The 20,394-nt window shown below is 40.6% G+C and overlaps 1 protein-coding gene across 2 annotated transcripts in view; it reads right to left on the bottom strand.

Moving 5' to 3' along the window:
* TNFSF11 (TNF superfamily member 11) overlaps positions 1 to 20,394 on the bottom strand; it is a 49,324-nt gene that overhangs the window by 10,979 nt on the left and 17,951 nt on the right. For both annotated transcript variants that reach the window (XM_003270028.1, XM_003270027.2), the window contains one exon: positions 18,831 to 18,998. In XM_003270028.1, the coding sequence (XP_003270076.1) occupies positions 18,831 to 18,998 (168 nt within the window). The remainder of the gene's footprint in view (positions 1 to 18,830; positions 18,999 to 20,394) is intronic.

The following is a 20,394-nucleotide window of genomic DNA, read 5'->3' as shown; positions in this document are numbered from 1 at the left end:
ATAGATAGATAGATAGATAGATGATAGATAGATAGATAGATGATAGATAGATAGATGATAGATAGATAGATAGATAGATGATAGATAGATAGATAGATAGATAGATGATAGATAGATGATAGATAGATAGATAGATGATAGATAGATAGATAGATAGAAAATAGATAGATAGATGATAGATAAGATAGATAGATAGATAGATAGATAGATAGATAGATAGATAGATGATAGATAGATAGATAGATAGATGATAGATAAGAATAATAAGATAGATAGATAAGATAGATAGATAGATAGATAGATAGATAGATGATAGATAGATAGATAGATGATAGATAGATAGATAGATGATAGAGATAGATAGATAGATAGATAGATAGATGATAGATAGATAGATGAAAAAAAAAAAATAGATAGATAGATAGATAGATAGATAGATAGATAGATAGATGATAGATAGATAGATAGATGATAGATAGATAGAGGCAATAACATAATTTCAACTGTTATTAGCTGGAAGGATTTTGGAGATAACATTTATTCTTTCTGCTTCCAAACTTCTGAGAGAGAGATAAGAATCTACATTGTTTTTAATGACCGTTGGAGGAGACAGCACAGCTGTCTTCACTGGCCTGTTCTGAAGTTCTAGTCACAGTGTGGCTGACTCTTAGGAAGAAACCCTAGGACTCACCCAAAGCCACTTTCTGCTGTTGCCTAGACCCAGGACACTACACTGCACAGCTCTGGGAGCGCCGTGTGTAGGGTGGGCATTTAGGCACATGGTAGACCCTTTTGAGTTGAGTGGCCCTTCCCAGGCCTCGTTTTCTTCCCCACTCCTGTCGACCTCCAGTCTTCCAAGATTTCCTCAAGACCTTGGTTCTCAATGGTGCCTAATTTCTGGAATTTCCTGGTTTTGTCTCCCCTGCCTTCACAATAGACTTATAGATACACGGTGTATCTTTTTTTTTCTTTCTTTCTTTCTGCAGGTTTTGATTTTCTCCCTTAAGGCTATAGGAAAATTTCATTATTAAGCTGCTCATGGTGCTCTACTACCTGCTGCAAATGTGAGTATAATTGTGCTGTCTTTCTGACATCAGCAGTTCCCCAGCCATTGAGCCCCTTGTCCTTCAAATGCTACTGCTTGTTTAGTTGGCTTTCGGGCATTTTTTTTTTTTTTTGCTGCAGCAGGTGCAAGTGCTGCGGAAGTGTGGAAGTGTGTGGAGGGGTCTGACATGTAACAGGGACATGCCTTGATAGCAGTTTCTTCTTTCTACCCAGTTCTTGTCAGGCAGGTGGATGGGTGGCCTTAGGGAATAGACCTTCCTCTGTTCATCTCTTCTTCACTTTGGTGCCAGCAACGCTGGATACACAGTGTATCTTTAAACATTGTGTATATCTTTATATGGTTATATATGCACAGTATACCTTTACTTGATTACTGGCTCGTAAAGATTGGAAGAGGAACCTTGGTGACAGAGTCACTCTGAGACTGAACGCTACCCCTCACTTTCCCTCTAGCCCTGATCTGCCTTTCTGTCAGAGGAGAGACGGGGAAGGGGAGAAGGGAGCAGAACTAAGTCTGGCATATACCTACAAATGCCTGTTTTGTGATTTTCTATACAAACACACCTATTATCAAGAAAGCCAGGCCAGGCATGATGGCTCATGCTTGTAATTCTAGTACTTTGAGAGGTCAAGGTGGGAGGATCACTTGAGCCTAGGAGTTTGAGACCAGCTTGGGCAACATGGGGAGACCCATCTCTATAAAAATAAATTTTTTAAAATTAGCTGGGTGTGGCGACATGCACCTGTGCTCCTCAGGAGGCTGAGGCAGGAGGATTGCTTGAGCCCAGGAGGTAGAGGCTGAAGTGAGCTGTGATGTGCCATTCACTCCAGCCTGGGTGACAGAGCAAGACCCAGTCTAAAAAAAAAAAAGGAAAAGAAAAGAAAGAAAAACAAGAAAAGTGCCTTTGTCCTAGCTCAGTGGTCCCCAAACTTGAGCCTGTATGCATTGCACCACCACCTCCTGGAGGGCGTGTTAAAACAGGCTGCTGGGACCAGCCCCAGAGTTTCTGATTCAGTAGATTTGGGGTGGGGCCTGAGAATTTGCATTCAGCACCAGTGAGCTGGTGTTGCTGGCCTGGGGCCTCATCTGAGAATGACAATCCCTTTCACATCCTACGAGATTCACAGAGGCACAGATTGGAGATTTTCTGGAAGCTTGAGACCCAGGCCAAAGAAGAAGCAGACTCAAGCCACTGATTCAAGGGACAGGGAAAGTTTGTCTTCTTCTACCTGGGAATGAACTTTTCTTTCCCATTTAATCAGAAACTTCTAGGTCAGAGTTGCTACAGACCTATTTTGTTTCAAGAAACTTCAGCAGCACCTCTCAGATGCACTTTCAATGTCTGCTTTAAAAAAAAAAAAAAAAAAAAAGAACAAAAGGCTTCATGACCCAGGATGAATTAAAACTCTAGCTAGAGACCTATGAGGTAATGCTGCTCTCATTTTATACCTTTTGGGTGTCAAAGGATTGCAATTCCCCTCAGAAACCTTATAGATAAGTTTCAGAGTCAAGAAGAGAGCACATGACGTGTCTATAACCTCAAGGTACAAAGAAAGTATTCCTAATATCTGTATCTGCATCCCAGCTTTTTGAGCTCTAAAACCATTGTTATTTATGTGCACAGATATCAATTATAAAAATAACATTCTTCTAAGACCACACTTTTAGGGTGTCTTCTGGCCTTGAGATTGTAACTGAAGTTTTGTAGGCAGTACTTGCTGCATTCCAGTGACGGAGCTGGCTGCCAGCAGAGCCACCTAGGCGGTTTAGAAGATACCCATACCCTGACCCCAACCTCAGCAAGGATAACAAACCCAATTAGTCTGATAGTGACTGGGTAGTTTTTTAAAGATGCTCTCAGATGATACTAATATGTAGCGGGTACTGAGAAACATTGTCACTAATTAAGTGTTCCCATGAATAGTTGTTTGGTGACATCTCAATTTAGTTAAGGTTTTACTGTAGTCTCACGACTTGCATATATATTCCACATATTGAAAATTTAATGACCTCTTACATTTGTAGACAGCAAAGTATTTTCCTTGTTACCATATTTGATTTTTATTAGAATCAGAGGCTGGAAAACTATAACTACTACTAACCTCATTTTTCAGACAGAATAATGGAGGCAGAGAGAGAACAGGGCTTCACCTAATAAAGCTGAGCCTTGAACTTTGGTCTCTGGATCTGTATGCCCATATTCCTTTACAAGGCATCATCATAAAATACACTCCTGAAAGCTGGGACAAAATACCACTAGCCCGCCCAGGAATCCTTAGCGTGACTCCCTCCCTGAAGTAGTAACTCTGAAAAGGTGGCTCACCTTGACTGGCACCTGGCTGTTGGGGATTCTGGGATCTGACAGAAAGGAGCTGGGACATCAGAAAATATGATCTCAGAATTCCCAGGGGCTTCAGAAAACAACTTGCTGAGAACTGGCCAACCCATGTTTATGGTTTGGCTGATGAACCCCCAAGACTAAGACCTGCAGGACATGGATAAGGGACATTGCATCTCCAAACACGACCCTATCGAGTCCACTCCACAGAGCTGGAGCCATTCCATGTTGCCATCTTCTCAAAGATCAGAGACCTTGCTATACACATGCCAAGCACAGACCTTTTGATAGCCCCCTAATATTTTTCATTTTCAGGATTATAGGAGTCCTTCTGAAGACGAACCCAAACTTCACCCCAATTGACAATTCCATTTATTTTCTAAGCTTTGCATTTATATTTCTTTTCATCCACATTAGTCCTCTACATCTGTCAGATTAATTAGAGTGTTTTAAAATTTCTATAGTTCTTTATTCCAAAATCTTATCATTCAGACGGCACTGCCGGTTTCTTTGAATTCAGAAACTTCTGATAATCTAATTTTGGGAAAACACTACAAAAGAATATCCCGACTCCTTTCTTCTGAACAAATTATTCACATGAAAGAGACCTTTTAAAAAATGTATGCATGTTTTATCTTATTTTAAGCCAGCTGTAAATTAACAAAAACCAGTTAGTTAACACTGTGAATAAACATCCAACACAACCACACGTTACCTACGCCATCAGAATGCCTGTAGATTTGCGTAGAGAAGTGCAGGTAACTTCAACAAACCTCTCAGCGAACAGCCTGGAGCAGAAGCCAGAAACAGTTACCAGGCTGAGGAAGCTGGGCAAAGGGCACCCCTATGTTCTTCTCTTGGCTAATGAGCACCCATGTCCAACTTCCCAGGAGGATCTGTGATCTACCTTCTCAGGATACAGCATATCCATCATCTGTTACATGCTAGGATCATTAATAATAAGTTACCAAGAAAATTCACATGAATGAATAAACTCATTTATGGTCACACTGTAACAAGTAGACCTTGCAATGAATTTATGCATTTTTAGATAAGAGCAATTTTAGATAAGTCAATTATGATAGCTTCATTTAACCCTTCAAAACAAGACAAAAAAAGGAAACCGAACTACCAAAGAGAGCAACCAAAGAAATCTCTGCCTAGTCAAGGATAAAAGAAACCTTCTGACATACTGCCACCTAGTGGACACTGTTCAACATTGACAAGCCTGGGACACCGCCGCAGTGAGCCTTTGCCGATTTGAAACCCCAATGTCTAAAAACAATAGAGATGAGGACATTTCACAATATTTTTTTAAAATCTTCTCATTGTGGTATTTTTCTATTTAGACTGCATTAACTTTTCATCTTTGCTGTCAGAGTACATTTAAACAGACAGGAAAACAACCAATGTGATTTTTTTTTTAATTTCAACTTCTATTTAACTCATAAAAAAATGCTGGGATTACACAATTTCTTCTCCAGGAAACAAAGTACACAAAAGATCAATGTGATTGTGTAACTGTGGGCTCTAGTAGTGCCTCTCCTGAACTCAGCATCCAAGAAGTGCAATTCCCAGGAGCCTGGCTATGCAGACTTTGTCTCTGGTCCATTGAGACCAGCTTCCTTCAGATCTTTTAAACATCTTTTCAAACGTTTTAGGATATTTGCCAAACTTAAGGAGGAGGGAGATGTCTCAGAGCTGGTTCAATCTCAATAAACTAGGGCCACTTAGGAGAGATGGTAGTGTGTAAGAATAAATATAAATACTTACGAGTATTTTCAACTCCTTTAAGTAGTTATGGGAATTTTGCTCCAGGCAATTTAAACATTTACAGCAAAGGATACACCCCTCTTTGTAAATTCAGCTGAGTAACTGCCCCAAACAAGACTTTGATAACATTCCAATTCAGGAGAGAATGTTATTAAATTGTTTTTAAGATTGTTTGACTACAGTGGTTTTTTTTTTTTTTTTCAACTTACAAAATAATATAAATTGGCCTGGCGCAGTGGCTCACACCTGTAATCCGGGCACTTTGGGAGGCTGAGGCAAGTGGATCAACCTCAGGCCAGGAGTTCAAGGCCAGCCTGGCCAATACAGAAAAACCTTGTCTCTACTAAAAATATTTTTAAAATTAGCTGGGCATGGTGGCAGGCGCCAGTAATCCCAGGTACTCGGGAGGCTGAGGCACGAGATCGCTTGAGCCTGGGAGGCAGAGGTTGCAGTGAGCTGAGATCACACCACTGCACTCCAGCCTGGGGAATAGATTGAGACTCCATCTCAAAAAAATATAAATTAATAATAATAATAATATAAATAGATTTCAGCTCCAACTGAGAACATTCTCAGCTGCAAAGATATTCTGAAAAGGTCAAGTTGCTGGAGTCTGGGCTTATCAGACTGAAAATCTCACCTGTGCATTGTGATGTGAATTGTGTGATCCGTGTGGTACCTGTCAATCAGAGCACAGAAGAAGGAATTTGTACAGCCAGATGCTTTGGAAATCACTGGCACCAGCTCATAGCTGGGGTCTCAGGTGGCTGCCTCCCTCTGCAATACCAGCAGCAGCTGCAGAGACATCTGGCTGGTTGAACAAGGATTTAACACCCCGTTTGCCAGATATAATACAGGGTTCATACACTTGTTAACATATGTAATGCATTCATTTTAACATCTTAATGATACCCTTCATGTAATTCTTCTCCAACCTAGTTACAAGAATAGTGCATTCATCAGCCGAGTTAGCACATGAATGCCACACATGGGTTATTTCTGAAAATGAATAGCCTGTTTCCAACTCCTGCAGAGAAGTCCTGCAGATTTCCACCTTGTAAATAGCTGGGAAATCCATTCCCTCCTCTGCAACCTGGGTACCACTGCCTTCCTTCAAGTTTTCATTATTTCTCATCAGGACTACCATAATAGCTTCCTACCTCCTCTTCCTGTCTCCTGCTCTCCTCAAAGTAATCCACTGCGGTTAGAGAGTGCATCCTAAAGTACATGTCCCTTCTTAAAATCCTCCAGGGGCTGCTTCCAGACTTCAGGTACAAGTCCACATTCCTTACCAGGGCTTAGAAGGCCCTGCATAAGTGGGCCTGTGTAATATTGTAATATAATAAGAAATATGCAATTCGTCTTCATCCCAGGTTCCTGGCACCGAGCTCCTAAAGCCTTTGGAATTTCCCGCATGACAGGTGTCATAGAAGCATCCTTTGTTATTCATAATCAGCCCCTTCCAACCTTACCTGAGTTTATGCTAATGATGTGACCCTTGGAGAATGGGGTCTGGTTTCCAGAGGGACCAGTCATGTGATTAGAAGATTGGACCTTTCAGTCCCAGCCTGTATTAGTCTGTTTTCACACTGCTATAAAGAATTGGCCAAGACTGGGTAATTTATAAAGGAAAGAGGTTTAATTGACTCACAGTTCCGCATGGCTGGGGAAGCCTCAGGAGACCTACAGTCATGGTGGAAGGCAAAGGAGAAGCAGACACCTTCATCACAGGGTGGCAGGACGGAGTGAGTGCAAGCAGGGGAAATGCCAGATGCTTATAAAACCATCAGACCTCATGAGACTCACTACCATGAGAACGGCATGGGGGAACTACCCCCCATGATCCAATTACCTCTACCTGGTCCCAGCCTTGACACGTGGGGATTATGGGAATTACAATTGGAGGTAAGATTTGGGTGGAGACACAGAGCCAAACCATATCACACTCCTTGACTTCCTGACCTCCCGGTTGACATCAACCACCAATGGCCAATGATTTAATAAACTATGTCTATGTAATGAAGCCTCCATAAAAACTCTCAACAGTGGGCTTCAGCCAGGGTACCACTGCCTTCCTAGCAGGTGAACATGTCCAGATGCTGAGGGAGTGGCATGCCCTGAGAGGCATGGAAGCTCCACGACCCTCCCCATCCCCATACCTGTCCCTAAGCATCTCTTCCACTGGGTGGATCCTGATTGTATCGTTTATAATAACCTGGTCATAGTAAGTCAAGTGTTTTCCTGAGTTCTGTGAGCTGTTCAAGAATATTACCAAACCTGAGTAGGAGGTCATGGGAACCCCCAATTTGTAGCTGGTTGGTCAGAAATACAGGCAACAACCTGGCACTTGTGACTGGCATCTGAAGTGGGACAGTCTTGTGGGGCTGAGCCTTTAACCTGTTGGGTCTGTGTTACCTCCCAATAGTTAGTGCCATAACTGAATTGCAGAACACCCAATTAGTGTCTGAAGAGTTGGAGAACTGCTTTGTGTGAGGGAAAACGCCACATATTTGGTGTCAGACAGGTTATGAGAGTATAGAGAAAAACATTAATTTTTCACTTAGTCTGGTTACCACTCCGAAATCCCCTAATATTCTTCCCCTGTACCCCCAAACCTTATCACCTGGAAGGATGCTCTGGGATGCCATAGGTTCCAGCCACATGAAATTACAGTTAGTTCTACCTGCAAGAACCCTGCCCTCCTGTACATGCAGACTTTTGCACACACTGTTCCCTTGGAAAGATGCCTTAGCCAGTGTTACATCAATAGCTCATCCTTAATTGCAAGCCTCTTATTTCCACGGCATTCTTGGCTAACAAGGCACAGAAAGAGTGGCCACCAGGTGTTGTGCAATAGCTAATGAGATAGGCTTTAGTATCGCTGCCCCAGCCTCTTGCTTTCCTCCCTCCCCTAAAGCTTACACTGACCTTGTAATCCACAGGATCTGGGGGAACACATATATGCACCTGGATGGAGCTGGTGACCCCCCGTTCCTTATGAAGAGCCCATAGTGCGAAAACACCCAAAGTGAAGAACTTTAAGAGCAGGATTCATTGAGTTCTCTGTTGCCTAAATACATATTATAAAAGATCATGGTGGATTGTCCTTCTCAGCCTAGGTTCCTTAGAGCAGAGCCCTATAAGACACTAAGAAGGGAGAGGACAGGAGCACTGGGGGAGGTGAGAGGGCAGGTCCTCACCCTCCCCAGAGGAGAGGGGAAAAATGATAAGGTGGGCGAGGGGTCCAGTGGCCCAGCAGGCAGACAGGAGGAGAGAAGGCAGGTAGGGTACAGACCCCACTCATCCCAAAGGTAAAAGCCATTCTCACCTTAAATTTGTAACTTCACATTCTGATCCCTATAATTCTTTATTTTTAATATAAAAGTACTGACTAATCAAATTCTCCCAAAGCCAAACTCTTCTCAACATGAATTCTACACACCCCGCACCACCACTACCACTGCACTCAGCCTCCTAATTGCTCCAGCTCCTACTGAATCAGCGGCCACCATCCTATGCCCATCTATGAAAATTCTCAGTGAAAAACTTTTCCAAGATGTGAGGTGGCCTCCTCCCCAAACCCCAAATACAGTCACTGGTGGATCATTTCTTCCAAAAGAAGTCTGCTAATTAGAAGAGACTCATTTTTGCAAACAGCTCATGTCCTCTACCTACCAAAGGGCTAAAGAATAGCATGTCCTTGTTTTCATAAAGCAGACTGATGCTTTTCCTGGGAGTGCGACGGGTATGCTGGGAATAGAAAATTAGTTTTTATTGTTTAACCTTCATGGTTTAAATGAGGAAGCTTCTGCTACAGATAAAGGTCCCCTTGGGTTTTCATAAAGTAGTCTTATGACAGCAATATTAGTCTTCATAAAGAGCCCAATTTTCAAATGTCTTATACTATACTACTCGTTTAAAAAGTGTCATCTAAAAGTCTGGCAGAGTAACTGCAGTGTGGCATCTTGGGCTAATTGTGCTATTTACCACGTCTCTGTTTTCCTCTGCCACTTGAAAAATAATGCCACCTTCCATTGGCAGTGCTTTCTACATTGACAAAGCCTCATCTCTTCTGGAAAAGACTTTGCTCTCACAGACTTTTCCCTAAGAACGAGACACAAAGGGGGTCAGAGGTACCAGGCCAGCTGCTTTAGATCCATGAGGCTAGGAAGAAAAGGGCCAAGGCTACCAGTGAAGGAGCACCCCCAACCCCAAGGTCCCTAACGTGTTCACGCTCCAAAGAGGAAGAGAGCTCTCCTCTCAAAGAAGCAGGAAAACACTGAGCTTGCGAGTGACCTCCAGCCCCTTAAGAATCCTATGGATTGATCACATGGCTGACTAGCTTCTGGCAATATTAAACAACTCGCCGCCCGAGCACACCAAGTGCACACAGGGCACAGGTCACTCGCGTGTTCATTAAACTTGTTCTTTAAACTTTCACTGAGCACCAACTAGGTGCTTGCCACTGGGGCTGGAAATGTAGAAAGGAAACATCCCACAGACCCTGTCCTTGGGAAGCTCACATTCAAGTGAGCCAGTTCACCCCAGGTCCGTGTGGTTACTGCTGCTATAGGAAGCCCCGTGTGGGCCCAGGAGGGGCACCTAACCCCACAGGTGGGTGGGCAGGCATCTGTGGGTTCCTCCTCCAGGAAGTGATGCCTGAGTTGGATTTTAAAAGACAATTAGAAAACCGACTACACAAAGAAGGGCGTGGAGTGGCATACAAAGGACTGTGCACAAAGACTCATCATTCATTCATTCATTCATCCATTCAACAAAGTTTACTGATGGAGGCTAGGTGTCAGGCGTCCTGTGGGTTTCTGAGGACACTGTTTGCATGACAGACATGTCCTTTGCCCTCTCTGCACTTGCTGATTATAGCAGAGAGGCAGAGAGGCGAAAGGGTATGGCTAGGTCAGGAGAGTTCAGCACCATAGTGTGGTGAGGCCGTGGAGTACAAGTTGCAATGGAGGCGATGACATGGAGCATTCAAGGTAACGAGCCTGAAGAGGCAGGGGCTGGAACGAGGCTTTCCAGAATGCAGAGGACTTTTTGTTACATGTTCAGTAGCTCAGACTTCATCCTGACAACCACAGCGATCTACTGAGGGATGCTTTAAGCAGGAAAAGAAATGACCTGTTCAGATGTGCATTTTCGAAGTCCCTCAGCTATGGAAAGGATGGGCCAGTGGTAGTGAGACCAAGAGGGGGTGGCCAGATGCAAGGATGCAGGCAAGAGAGGATGATGACCTCTGTTCGTGTGACCACCACAGTGAGCAGAGTAGAGACAATACTTGAAGGTTTTGTAAGGAATTCACAGGATGGGGGAGAGGTGAAGAGTGGGTGAGTAAAAGGATAAGACCATCTTCTGACTTCCAGTTTGGGGTGGTGGAGATAGTGGTATTTTCATTCACCATGAAAAACTAGATCAAATGAGAAGCAGCCACAGGCACTGAAGAGAAGAGTTCTGAGTGCTTTCAAACTTTTTGATGAATATGAGCCTTAGGGTTTATCATTATGATGATTATTTTTACGGTACCACCACCACCACTACCTAGTGTTCTTGAAGGGCAAAGACTGAGGACAGGGGCAGCAGCCTAGTGATGCAGAAGCTAAGTGAGGATGGAACTCCCCCACACCCTGAACTTCCAAAAGTTCGAGCAAGCATTTGTTGTCTGGTCATCTCAGAAACAGACAGCTCTTGACAATTTCTGGGACCCACCTCTTTCATACCTCACAGGCTTCACCCTCCTTCTCAAATATAGTCACTTCATTCACCATGGCTTCCCTGTTCACCAGTGGCTCTCACCTCTTCCTAGGATGGTTTGAAGAAATCACAGAGTCCACCCCTGAACTACCAAATCAGAGTCACCACTGATAGATCTGGAGGACTTTTCCCTTCTCTTTTTAAAACAAGTGCCCCAACTGAGTCTTAAGATCCAGCAGGTTTGGAAACACTGCTCTAAGGCACATCCCGCTCTTCAATTACACAGGCTGTACCTCTCCTGCCGCTGCTGGTAGAACAATCCAATCTATCCCTTGCTGTCATGCTCGCCAACTAAGGACCCTCAGTTTCATCCACTTCTGGAAGGTTAGCCCAAGATCCCAGGCCACATAATGAAGGCTCCTCTTTCAAGCATGTCCTTCCAGCTCTCTGTTTCTTTAAAGATGTCATGCAGAATATCTTTTCTTCCATCCTGGGGTACTTGTAGCACAAAAAAAAAAAAAGCCCACCTCTGACATAACTCACCGGTTATTTTCCTCTTGCAAACCCTCCTGCTTCCTACCTTCTTCCCTGGGTCTCCCCTGAAATTGAGTACAAAGCCAATAACTTATTGTTGAGCTAAAGGCAATAGATGGCCTTGGTTTTGTAGGAAAACTCTGTGGGTCTTACTTCAGCTTTCCCATAAAGACAGCTTTTATAAACGCTAAATGTGATTGGGGTTGAATTGCAGTTTCCAAAACTATTATGGCAAACAGAGATGAAATCCTATTGGAAAACCACTACATGACTAACATCTTGACTTGGGAACATGAGTGCTCCAAAACCCAAGTACCCTTGTGGGTTTATGAGAAACTTTCTTAGGACACATACTCTTGTATACAAAGGCAAAGAGGCAATGAATGGGGTTTAATCCCTCCTCTCCTTTTTTTAACTAATAGGCAAATGAGAAATAATGGCATATAACAACTTCAGTGATTACAATTTCACAAGCAGTTACAATCTATTTAAATTTCAATTGATTTCTTATTTACATTAGTTTAAAAATAGGAATGGGCTCCTTATAATAATGGAGATTGCAATTCAAGGAGATCTGTGTCACATATATAGAAAACACAATCACTTAATCTGATGAACTTTCTAGTTTTTAATTAATGCTCTTTTTAATCTACAAAACCTAGCAAAAGCTGTGCAGGTGACAATCAAGGTTTATTCAACAATCACAGACGCAATCTCTAAACAGACCTTTGAAACTTCCTCAAAAAGATGAATGCTATTGAATCTACTTTCAAATTTCTCTCATTCTCTCTTGCAATCTAAATAATCCCAAAGTATTTTAACCTTTTGAAAATACAATCTTGACCATTAAAATTTTTAATAGACTTATGTATTCTCAGAGTTAACTCTTGCTCATATATGGTGAGTCCTCCTTCCTACCTAAACGGGGTTTAGTGAATGTCAGAGACTGCTCATTGTCTCCTCATCTCCTTCCACTCCTTTTTGCCTATTAGTTACAGGCAACTCCCTTCCTCAAGCTTTGTGGACAAATGCTTCTCAGTTAGAGACACCTTGTCCAGCCTCCCTTGCAGCAAGATGTGGTTTATGAGTAACTTCCAGCCGATATGATGCTATTGGAAGTGATGTCTCCACTCCCAGGTACTGTCTTCAGTTTTATTTTACCCTTCCCCTATCTAGAAATAACAGCAAATGGAGAAGCCAACTTAGAAACAAGAGATGGAAGGTTCATGCTGAGGACAGAGGAGCATCCCTACTGGCCCTGGATGACTCATGTCTAGATTGTTATGTGAGAGGGAAAAAGTTTCCTAGTTAGTTCACTGAATGGATGGGTCTCTTTGTTACCCAGCTCAGACTATACCAAATAACAGCAAATACTTCATTGAGGATCAAAGTGCTACAAATCTTTGGATATATTAATCTTAATATCAGAGGATATTGTGAATTCTGAATTCTACATTATGAAATCTGAAGATGAGGCCAAATAGGTACCTGATCCCGAGGGAATAAAAAAGAATTTCAGGTAAGAATGAATTGTTTAATAATTATGGCTCCCTGGTCTTACTTCCTGTCCTCCAGTTAAGTCTTTAGAGACTCAAAAGCTTATACTCCAGGGAATGGTTTGTCGAGGATATGACAACAACATAACTTATGGGCAGTCATTACAATACCATTGGCTTTTCATATTCTGGAGGGAAGTTAGAGAGTTTTATAAAATTTAACTCATATATGGAGCTAGAATCATGTTTTTAGTTCACATTATAAGCCCACCTCTACATAGCAGTCAGGTTATGCAGGGCAAAGAAGCCTGATGAAAATGTGACCAATGTGAGAGGGCCAGCTGGGGGTAACTTCTAACAAAAATAAACCTGTGTTATTATTGTACTGAAGCATTACTGCCTCAGGCTATAATATTCCCAATTATCAATTGTAGGACTGGTAAGACAGCATTGTATAAATAAGAACAAGGCTTATAACATTCTGAATGGCTTTATGAGTTGGTTGATGTAAAATATTAGTTTACAGAGTTCAATAAGTCATTGATCATTTGTTCCTGCTTTTCTCCATTCATTCCTGAGAATAAATTAAGTGTGATATATTCAGATGTGCGCAAAATGGCTGCGGCCCTTGTCCCGATGGAGCTTGCAGCTTCACTCCATGATCTTTAAAAATGGCTGCCTGTGCAGCTCCATCAGGGAAAAAATTTTTCATGCTCTCAAACGTACATATTTATTTATTTAAATATTAAATAAAATCACTCCTGTATATTTGTACATTCCAAAATATTTACTAAAGCACAGCTTTTAAAAGCTAATATTAAAAAATACATATACAGAAAATCCCCATGCTGCTTTCCCACATCCCAGGGGATCATCTTGAATGCACTGAATATCCCATTTTGGAGAAGAAAGTGATTTGTGCAATTTGTTTATTGACTTTTCTCCTGCACATTATTCTTTCAAATACCTTTGCAAGTAAGTTTCAGGAAAGTATCTGCAAACAGGTACCCAATGTAAAACTAACAAGCCAGCACACTAAAGTCAACTGCAGTCACAGCTCAAGTGCTCAGAATGTATAGTAAGTGCATAAACAGATGGCTTTCCACCCAGTCTGGCCAGGGAGTCTATGGGCTGAGTGTCCTGTCTGCCATTTTGGGAGTCCTCATTTGGATCTGAGCTCACTCCTTCCTCACCCACCAGCTGGCAGAAGCAGGGAGGCTGCCAAAACTGGAAACAAGAATCACTTTATAAATCAGACACCATATTTGTACTAGTGTTTTTTTTATTGTCATAGACTGTTATGATAGACTTTATAAATTGTGGTTGGTAGGGTTGGATCACTTAGAGGCTTTCAGAGTTCTGTGCTAAAGGGGCTGGGGGAAGCCAAGAAAACCCAGCCACAAACAAAAATGGGGAAAAAAACAGCATTACATGTCTGACCAAAGACATGTTGGGTAAACACCACTTTTTGCACACATATAATGTGATATTGTGCTTATGTCTGGTATCTGTTACCACTGGAGGGGTTGATCTCCCAATAATGATTGCAGCCACACATGTAATTTTGTTTTAAGGGTTCACTCAATATCTATATTAGAAATAAAACTAAGATACCTACTTACTTAAGAATGCCTAATGCATCCATCCTATTTTTAGCATTGGCAAGAGAAATGAAAAATCTGATTATTTTGGCAAGATGTGTAGAATGTCACATTAACTGATAATCCTCATCAAAGGATAACACATTTGGCAAATCATTATCTGAATAGAGTAAGAGAAGGGTAAATCCTTGGGTATAGGGAAAGACATGGCAAGGTGCCTAGCACATTATATGCACTTAATGAACACTGGTTGATTCTAATGATAAGGTATAAATAAAACTTGTCTCTTTCCTAAAGATCCTGTCTAAGGGGAAGAAATGGCATCTTCTACCTCCAAACACACATCGGTATAACAGCTTTAATTTACAATTCTTTAAAAAGGATTACTTGTGTCTGATATTATTATCTATGCAAAAAGGCTAAGATCCTATAACAAAACAAAAGCAAATGTGAAATTGATGAAATAAAGTTCTACTCATCCTGTGAGTCACAATAACCTATCAGTATAATTGACTATGTGCCCTTAATAAGCACAGTTAATTATTCTTGCCTGACCACCAACTTTCTCCTTATGGTTTGCCAAGTAGTCAGTCTCTCATTATTAGTGTTATTCATTTGGAATGAGGCATCATGTCTCCAAAAGGATCCTAAAATAGTGAAAATTCTGCTGTTATTGCTCACTAACACCTTTACATACAAATTGCTTTTCCATACTACCTAAGGAGTCACTTAGAAACCTCAAAGGAAGTGGGATAATGTTCTGATGAGGCAGGAGGTGGTAGAAAAGTTCACTGAAGACACACTAAGTGTTAAGGGACACGTTGCCAGTGAGCAACAATTGGCTACCATGTACTCTCTCAATCTGGGATTTATTTTTACTTAGGACAAGAGAAATTACTATAACTTTTAAAAAAGTTTTTTTAAACATATTTTTTAACAATATGTTTTTTAAGAATTCAGAGTATGTTCACTTATTTAAAGTAATGTATTATATTAAATACATACATAAAATAATGTATGTTCACTTATTTGAAGTAATGTATTATATTAAATTATATACACACATACATTCACTCACAGAGAGACACACAGTAAGCCGCTTGTTCTCTTCCACGGATTTGTCTGCTGTCCTTGGCCCAAGTTATACTGCAAAAATTATGATGACTGTGCATAGGTATGTCTTTACATTATCCAATCGTATTTTAAATGCCTCTGTAGAGGTTTCTAGTTTTATTCCTATAAGCCTTGTACATTTCTTGTTACGTTTATTTTTAAAGCATTTAAAAATTATGAATGAAATCTTTCACTCATGTTTTCTAGTTATTTGAAATAAGGACAGCTAGTGATTATTACTTATTAATTTTTACAAACTGATTTATTTTATCCTGCTTGTAGCATTTCAGCTTCTTTTGAATTTTCCTAAGTATATAATCATATCACATGCAAATTTTGCTGTCTTTTCTCTATACATATTTCCTTATTTCATTCTCTTGTGTAATTACATTAGCTGGCACCTTCAGAACAACGTTAAATAACGTAGGGACAGTGGGCATCTTGGTCATGTTCCTGACTTTAAGAAACATGCTCTTATGTTTAATCATTAGGTAACTTTTAGTTAAAACTAAATGTAAAAAGTTATTTTAAAATTTTACATTTATGTAAAAACGTAAAAAGTTATTACATTTGTAATAACATCAAGAATCCATCCAGTTCTGTTTTCTAATGGATTTTTTTTTTTTTTTTTGAGACAGAGTCTTGCTGTCACCCAGGCTGGAGTGCAGTGGCGCCATCTCGGCTCACTGCAGGCTCCGTCCCCCAGGGTTCACACCATTCTCCTGCCTCAGCCTCCCGAGTAGCTGGGACTACAGGCGCCCACCACCTCACCAGGCTAATTTTTTTTTTTTTGTATTTTTAGTAGAGACGGGGTTTCACCGTGTTAGCCAGGATGGTCTCGATCTCCTGACCTCGTGATCCACCTGCCTCAGCCTCCCAAAGTGCTGGACCACAGGCGTGAGCCACCACGCCCGGCCTCTAATGGATTTTAAACATCAGAAATAGTGCAAAATTTTGTCAATCACTTTTCAGGAGCTATAAGATGATAATATATTTTTTTCCTTTAACCCGTTGGTATTGAACCACTCTTGCAGTCTCATAAATAATGTTAATAATCTTTTTCCTTCCTTCCTTCTTTCCTTCCTTTTTTTTTTTTTTTTTTTTTTGCAGGGTCTTGCTATGTCACCCAGGCTGCCAGGCTGGAGTGCACTGGTGCAACCGCAGCTCACTGCAGCATCCACCTCCCAGGCCCAAACAGTCCTCCCACCCCAGTCTCCTGAGCAGTTGCAACTACAGGCACAGGTTGCCATGCCCAGCTAATTTTTTTTTTACTTTTTGTAGAGATGGAGGTCTCACTATGTTGACCAGCATGTTCTCAAACTCCTGGACTCACGTGATCCTCCCATCTCGGCCTCCCAAAGTGCTGGGATTACAAATGTGAGCCACCGTGCCTGCCCTTGTTCGTAATATTATTTATTTTCAGAATTAACTTGGCTGATTTTCCATACTTATTCTTCCATAAGAAACTCAAAGGGTAAATTTTAAGAACCAAAACACCAATGAAATAAAAAGTTTATCTCATCATTTTGAGGAGTTACAACATGAGTCAATCTAAACAGAACATTAGGGCACAATCTTTTGCCCAACCAGAATTACCTTAATATGAAATGCCATTTTGAACTAGCAGATTGCCCCTAGTGTATGTGAATAGGTTGTTTATAGACAGATTACTCAATATTTAAGAGATAAGCTTCACAAATGGGATAATAAGCAAACAAATGAAAATGAAATATAAAACAGAACAATAAAAATGAACAGATTAACAGAATTGCTGTTGCTATAGCTCAAAAATTACACTGTAAGATTAAAGATCACTGAATTTAAACATATACATGTATTCTGCATGAAGCCAAACACCTACACACTAATTATAATGAAAAAGTAATTTTCATAAGCAATGTGTTTTCTTATAGACACATTAAACTAATAGGCACTTCAAGCATTCTATAATGCATAATTTTTAACGTTTTGATATCTCTGGAATTAAGATGCAACTTGAACCTATGATGACGATGTTAATTTTTTTAATCAACAGTTTCTTCTTTCTTAGTGATGCATGAAATAACAAAGTAGGCTGAAAATTGATATCTTAGATTCTATAAAATACAGCAAATCTCAACTATCAGGGTGTTACAGACGTTTACCTTCATTAGCTGGCTTTATAAAACAGCTACATCTTCCTTCCTCTACCTCTGATGGTATTACAGACGTTTACCTTTGTTAGCTGGCTTTACAAAACAGCTACATCTTCCTTCCTCTACCTCTGACACATGTCCTCTTTTTAAATAATTATATAACTATATGTGGATTTTTAAAAAATAAACTACGTTAGAATTAAATTTAGAGGTAAGGGCTTTGAGAACTTCAAGAGTTACTCTGGAATGACCAGAGACCCAGGGAGTTGCAAGACAGAGGCTGGGATGTATAAGTGGATGCATGCATGCAGTTATGTAACGCACACACAGGTTTTGCACTGGGGTCACGGTTTGTGTTCTACCTGGGTTTTGGTGGAGTCAGTGAGTAAAATAATTCTTGGGCTGCAGAATTCTCAGGTGGCTTTGTCCAGGAAAGTAAAACTGGCAGTTATCACAGTGTTTCCCAACTGGGGCTGTCGGTGTAAGAGAAGTCATTGGTCTCTAATTCTTCTCGTCACTCAGCTCTCCCAGAAAATGAGAACACGGACACAGAATCTCCGTCTCACATTGTTTCCTGCTCTGCCTACTTCACCACAGATGACAGCAAAGGACCAAGAGTTACAACTGCTTCTCATCAGAGCCCTGGATCAACAGATGTGGAATAGGGGGCCCTGCCATTACGAAGCCAAACAGAAAGGAAACAGCTACCAGAAAGTCCTGTGAACCGAGCAGATGGTTTCTAGGTCAGGGAATTCAAACTAGCATACTGACTCATAGACAGGCCACAGCCACCTTAGTCTTTCTTAGAAGTGTGAATTTAAATCCCTCCTCTTTAAAAGAAAAAAGAAAATAAAGAAAAAAATATTTGCATGAACGTCCCTGGTTGCCATAATCAATCACTACCAACTTCAAAAGAATTCTGCTAATCTCTTTAAAGCATTCCCTGTGGCTCTTTTACAAATTATTAGAATAAAAAGAACAGAGTCAACAGCACTTAGCCAGTTTTAATTTTCAGTATTGGTAGAGTCAGCAAGGGCCCTTGACTTATCAGCCTCAATGTGGACTTACCTTTTGCACAGCTCCTTGAAAGGCCTGTTTAATTCTCCTACATGAATCAGGTATTAATTTTGCATCTTGACTCTCCAGAGTTGTGTCTTGAAAATCTGCATTTTCATGGAGTCTCAAAATTCTATAAATGCAGTGAGTGCCATCTTCTGATATTCTATTAGGATCCATCTGAGGAGGAGAAGCAGTAAGGACATTAGAGTGCTTATCACTAATCATCCTGCTATTTAATACAGTGTGACTTAAGAACAAAAAATTCATACTTGCAAGAGTCTTTATGTCCCCAACAATTAATAGTTAATACAATGAGCCTCAAGATGGTGAAAATGTTGACTTCTAATTCATTTGAATGAGTATCTGACTATCATCCACAGGACAAGGCACAGTTAGTCCTGCGATGGGCTTTTAACAATGATGGAAGCGTATGTGCATGATTCATAGGGGAAATTGTCAAAATTGTCTAACAACATGAAAGTATTCATAGAGGGGAGGGGCACCAAGGAAATCACATGTGGTCACTGAAGACAGAGGAAGCTTTTTGTCTTTAAATCAACTATATGCAACATGCTAGATGGGATGATGAGGCCCACTTTGAAATTCAAAGCATGAAACCTACATAAAACAGGCGAAATCAACATCATCTTTAACCACCATGTTTGCCTGGCCTTTTTTCCTTAATCAGCCAAAGAAGGGAGAGAAAAATCCACTTTTTACATCCAAACAAAACTTGAAGTCAGACGTGTCATGTATCTTTTTTGTTGACCCTCTCATCAGTGTTTCTCAAGCTGGAATGGTATACCTGTCAGCGGGTGTTTGGGAATGGATGTAGGTGATATTTGGTGTCATCACATTAGGGTGGAGAGGCTGCATGAACAGATGTTACAGACATGTGCTGGAGGGATGCTAAGATTCCTGTAACGTAAGGAATTGTCCCACCCAAAATATACCCACTGAATAATTAGCTGATTGCCTGTTAAGAATAGGTGTCCAGCATTAGAGTATCTTTAATCACTACTCTTTAAAATTGTCTGCCTGTTCCTTCCAAGCCTTTGCGGTGGTTTCAACTGCGAAGTAAAGGGTAGCAATAATTAGCTATCACCTGTTTTAATAATGAGAATTTAACTTGTCCTCTTAACTTGTCCTCTTTGTTAAATATTCAAGGTACTTCATCTGCATTTTCTTATTAGCAGGTACAAACTAGGCGAAAAAGAAAAGCTATGTAAGTTTACGAAGCTCAGTCAAATTAATGACAAGTCTCTCTTTCTCTCTTTTAAAAATTAATCAGAATGATGTGTTAGTTTATTAACCAACCATTAGAAATAAACTAAAAAGAGCCTATCCATATCTGAGATTCTCAAAATGAAATGACAGCCTTTTAACAAATGTACACTCACTAATACAAATTTTATTATTCCAGTCTTGCACATATAAGGACTATCTATAATCATCATGGAAGAGATACCACCATGAAGCAAAACTGTGTACAATCTGTATTTTTCCTATATTCTTTAGAATAATTAATACAAGTCATAATATGTGAATTTTTATACAAGGAAAGTTTTCAATC

The sequence above is a fragment of the Nomascus leucogenys genome, chromosome 5 (assembly GCF_006542625.1).
Source record: "Nomascus leucogenys isolate Asia chromosome 5, Asia_NLE_v1, whole genome shotgun sequence".
NCBI lineage: Eukaryota > Metazoa > Chordata > Mammalia > Primates > Hylobatidae > Nomascus > Nomascus leucogenys.
The sequence above is the reverse complement of the archived record's forward strand: the minus strand, read 5'-3'. Positions and strand labels throughout refer to the sequence as shown.